The sequence below is a fragment of the Ylistrum balloti genome, unplaced genomic scaffold, assembly GCF_031769215.1.
Source record: "Ylistrum balloti isolate Yb309-2 unplaced genomic scaffold, AGI_CSIRO_Ybal_v1 Utg370294, whole genome shotgun sequence".
Taxonomy (NCBI): domain Eukaryota; kingdom Metazoa; phylum Mollusca; class Bivalvia; order Pectinida; family Pectinidae; genus Ylistrum; species Ylistrum balloti.
This window is the reverse complement of record NW_026782222.1, coordinates 578912-581226: the sequence shown is the minus strand read 5'-3', so window position 1 is coordinate 581226 and position 2315 is coordinate 578912. Positions and strand designations below refer to the sequence as shown.

General features: G+C 36.1%; 1 protein-coding gene across 1 annotated transcript; it reads left to right on the top strand.

Annotated features, from left to right (window-relative positions):
* Positions 1 to 281: 281 nt before the first annotated feature.
* On the top strand, positions 282 to 1418 carry LOC132553049 (uncharacterized). Its single transcript, XM_060217253.1, has one exon. The coding sequence runs from the start codon at positions 282 to 284 to the stop codon at positions 1416 to 1418; it is 1137 nt and encodes a 378-aa protein (XP_060073236.1).
* The last annotated feature ends 897 nt before the right edge of the window (positions 1419 to 2315 follow it).

The following is a 2315-nucleotide window of genomic DNA, read 5'->3' as shown; positions in this document are numbered from 1 at the left end:
TTGCGTGTGCCTAAAAACGATGAAATAAGCATGGCTATGTACAGAAAATATTCGTGTCACGTATAGATAGTATTTTTTGTATTATATATTTGTTGGAAGATGGTTAGGAGAATTACTTATACCTTATCCCTTGTTTACAGTTGGACAAGAAATAAAATTATACATTTTTCGAAGATAATTTATCGTTCCCATTTTTGGTATCTTTCAGACAAACATAGTACTATGGTGCTATCGAAACAAAGACCTTGACAAGAAAATTCAACGAGACTGGGTTAAGCACCATGTCAAAAGAAGGGCTGATGCGGAGATTTGTAATGGTTGTTGCAGCGCTTGGTGCTATAAATATGTTTGTATTTATTGTATCATGGAAAGGACTGAACAATAAACCTGAATGTTCATTAAATAGTTTCCTCCGATGGTCAGCAGACTTCATTGCAAGCAATGGACGACATTCCATTGCTGATCACATACCCGAATCATGTTCTATGCCATTTCTAGATCAAAAGACAACCTTCCTTAATGACTTCCGTTACGCCATCAGAAGTTTGATTCATGAATGCAATTCCAGGAGGTTATTGCTTTCTCCACACAAAGCAGTCTCGCCTCAGCCCATACTTACTTTATTTACTTCATGGAAAGACGAAATTCACGTGCGTGATGTTCATAAGAAAACATTAACAAACTGGAGTCGATTTTTACCGAACTTTAATTTAGTGGTGTTTACAAACGACAGTACTGTATCAACGCAAGCACAGGATTACGGTTGGATTACATATCCCATCTTGCATCATGCCGCCGGCGGGGCTCCGGTGTTAAAAACGATGTTTCAGACTGTAATGACTGATATGAATTCAACATTTTACGGCTATGCCAATAGCGATATTTTATTTACAGATGCATTATCCGAATCTCTTTATCCGATTGCGGAGAAATTTAAGTCCCCAACATCCGTGTTTATATCCGGTATCAGGACTAATGTACCGAATGTGTCCCTCAAGGAAGCAGCGTCGTTCCCAAATATAGAGACAGCAGCCGTTCAACGAGGCAAGCTTTTCGAAATCCATTCTGCTGACTATTTTTTCACGACAAAATGGTTCCCTTGGGATAATGTACCGCCGCTTGTGATTGGCCGCCGTGCTTATGATAACTACATAGTGTCACATGCGCGAATGGCCAAGGCCATTGTCATTGATGCGACAGAAACAATTTCTGCCATTCATCAGACAACATCAAAAGGCAACTGGGAGGGAAGTACACGACCGGATGCAGACTACAATCATAATTATCTCGTAAAACAAGGAACCACTCCAAATTATGAAAGAGGTTTTACACCCTGTGCTGAGTGGAAGTTATATGAAACGCTATGTGGTGATATAGATGTAGTAAAAAGACAATCGTTACCAAAGTATTGTTTATAATAATCAATTATTTATGATCTCCCTTGAAAATGGATTTAGCAGTTTTTGCTGAACAGATCTCCATTTTGCTTACTTTCATTAGAATATCCATTTATGTTCTTTATCATGTTGTTAACAATATTTAAAAAAAAAAGTATACGCCACTACAAATATATTCATGTCTTATGAATGTATTCAGGTGCGACACAGTCCAAACTCTGAATAGCAAACCTTTCGTTTAAATTTCGATTATACTAAGAAAAAACATATAATTACTTCTTGTTAATTACATTTTTCCTCCTCAATAGCCTCGAAAAAATTCTAAAATTTAAAATTTAAAGAGTAGCCATTATACACTTGCGTGTCTTTGGTAATACAATTCAAATGTTGAAAAGATATATGACACGTTATAAATATGTTTTTTAGACTGGGAACTTTAATTAAGGGCTGTTTATATGGTTATGTTAAGAAAATAATGCCAACGTTTCTTCGCACGACATGTCATCCTCCATATAAAACTAGTTTATTGGAATATCTATATTGAGGCATAATTATGTTTTCTGTGCGTCATACCAGATCCAAAGCTGATTGTCATGTAAATGTTTCAACTGCCACAAAATAGAACGTCCCTTACGAGATTGTTCAATAAAGTTTTCATAGTTTCATAAATGAAGCCTCGTTGATAACAAACCATGCAATTCTTGTCTGTGATATTTCGTTTCAATCAAGAGTTTTCGAACAATAAAAATTATGTAACTTTCATGTATCAAACTGTGTATCGTGCATTTCCAGTATCGATTGATTTTAAAACAGATTTACAACAGGTGAGATGGTTTGTCGTGGACAGAATTAAAACACAAAACACACGTATACCATATCTCCCGAGGTTATCAGTATCCTAGGTAACCCTGTAACTTT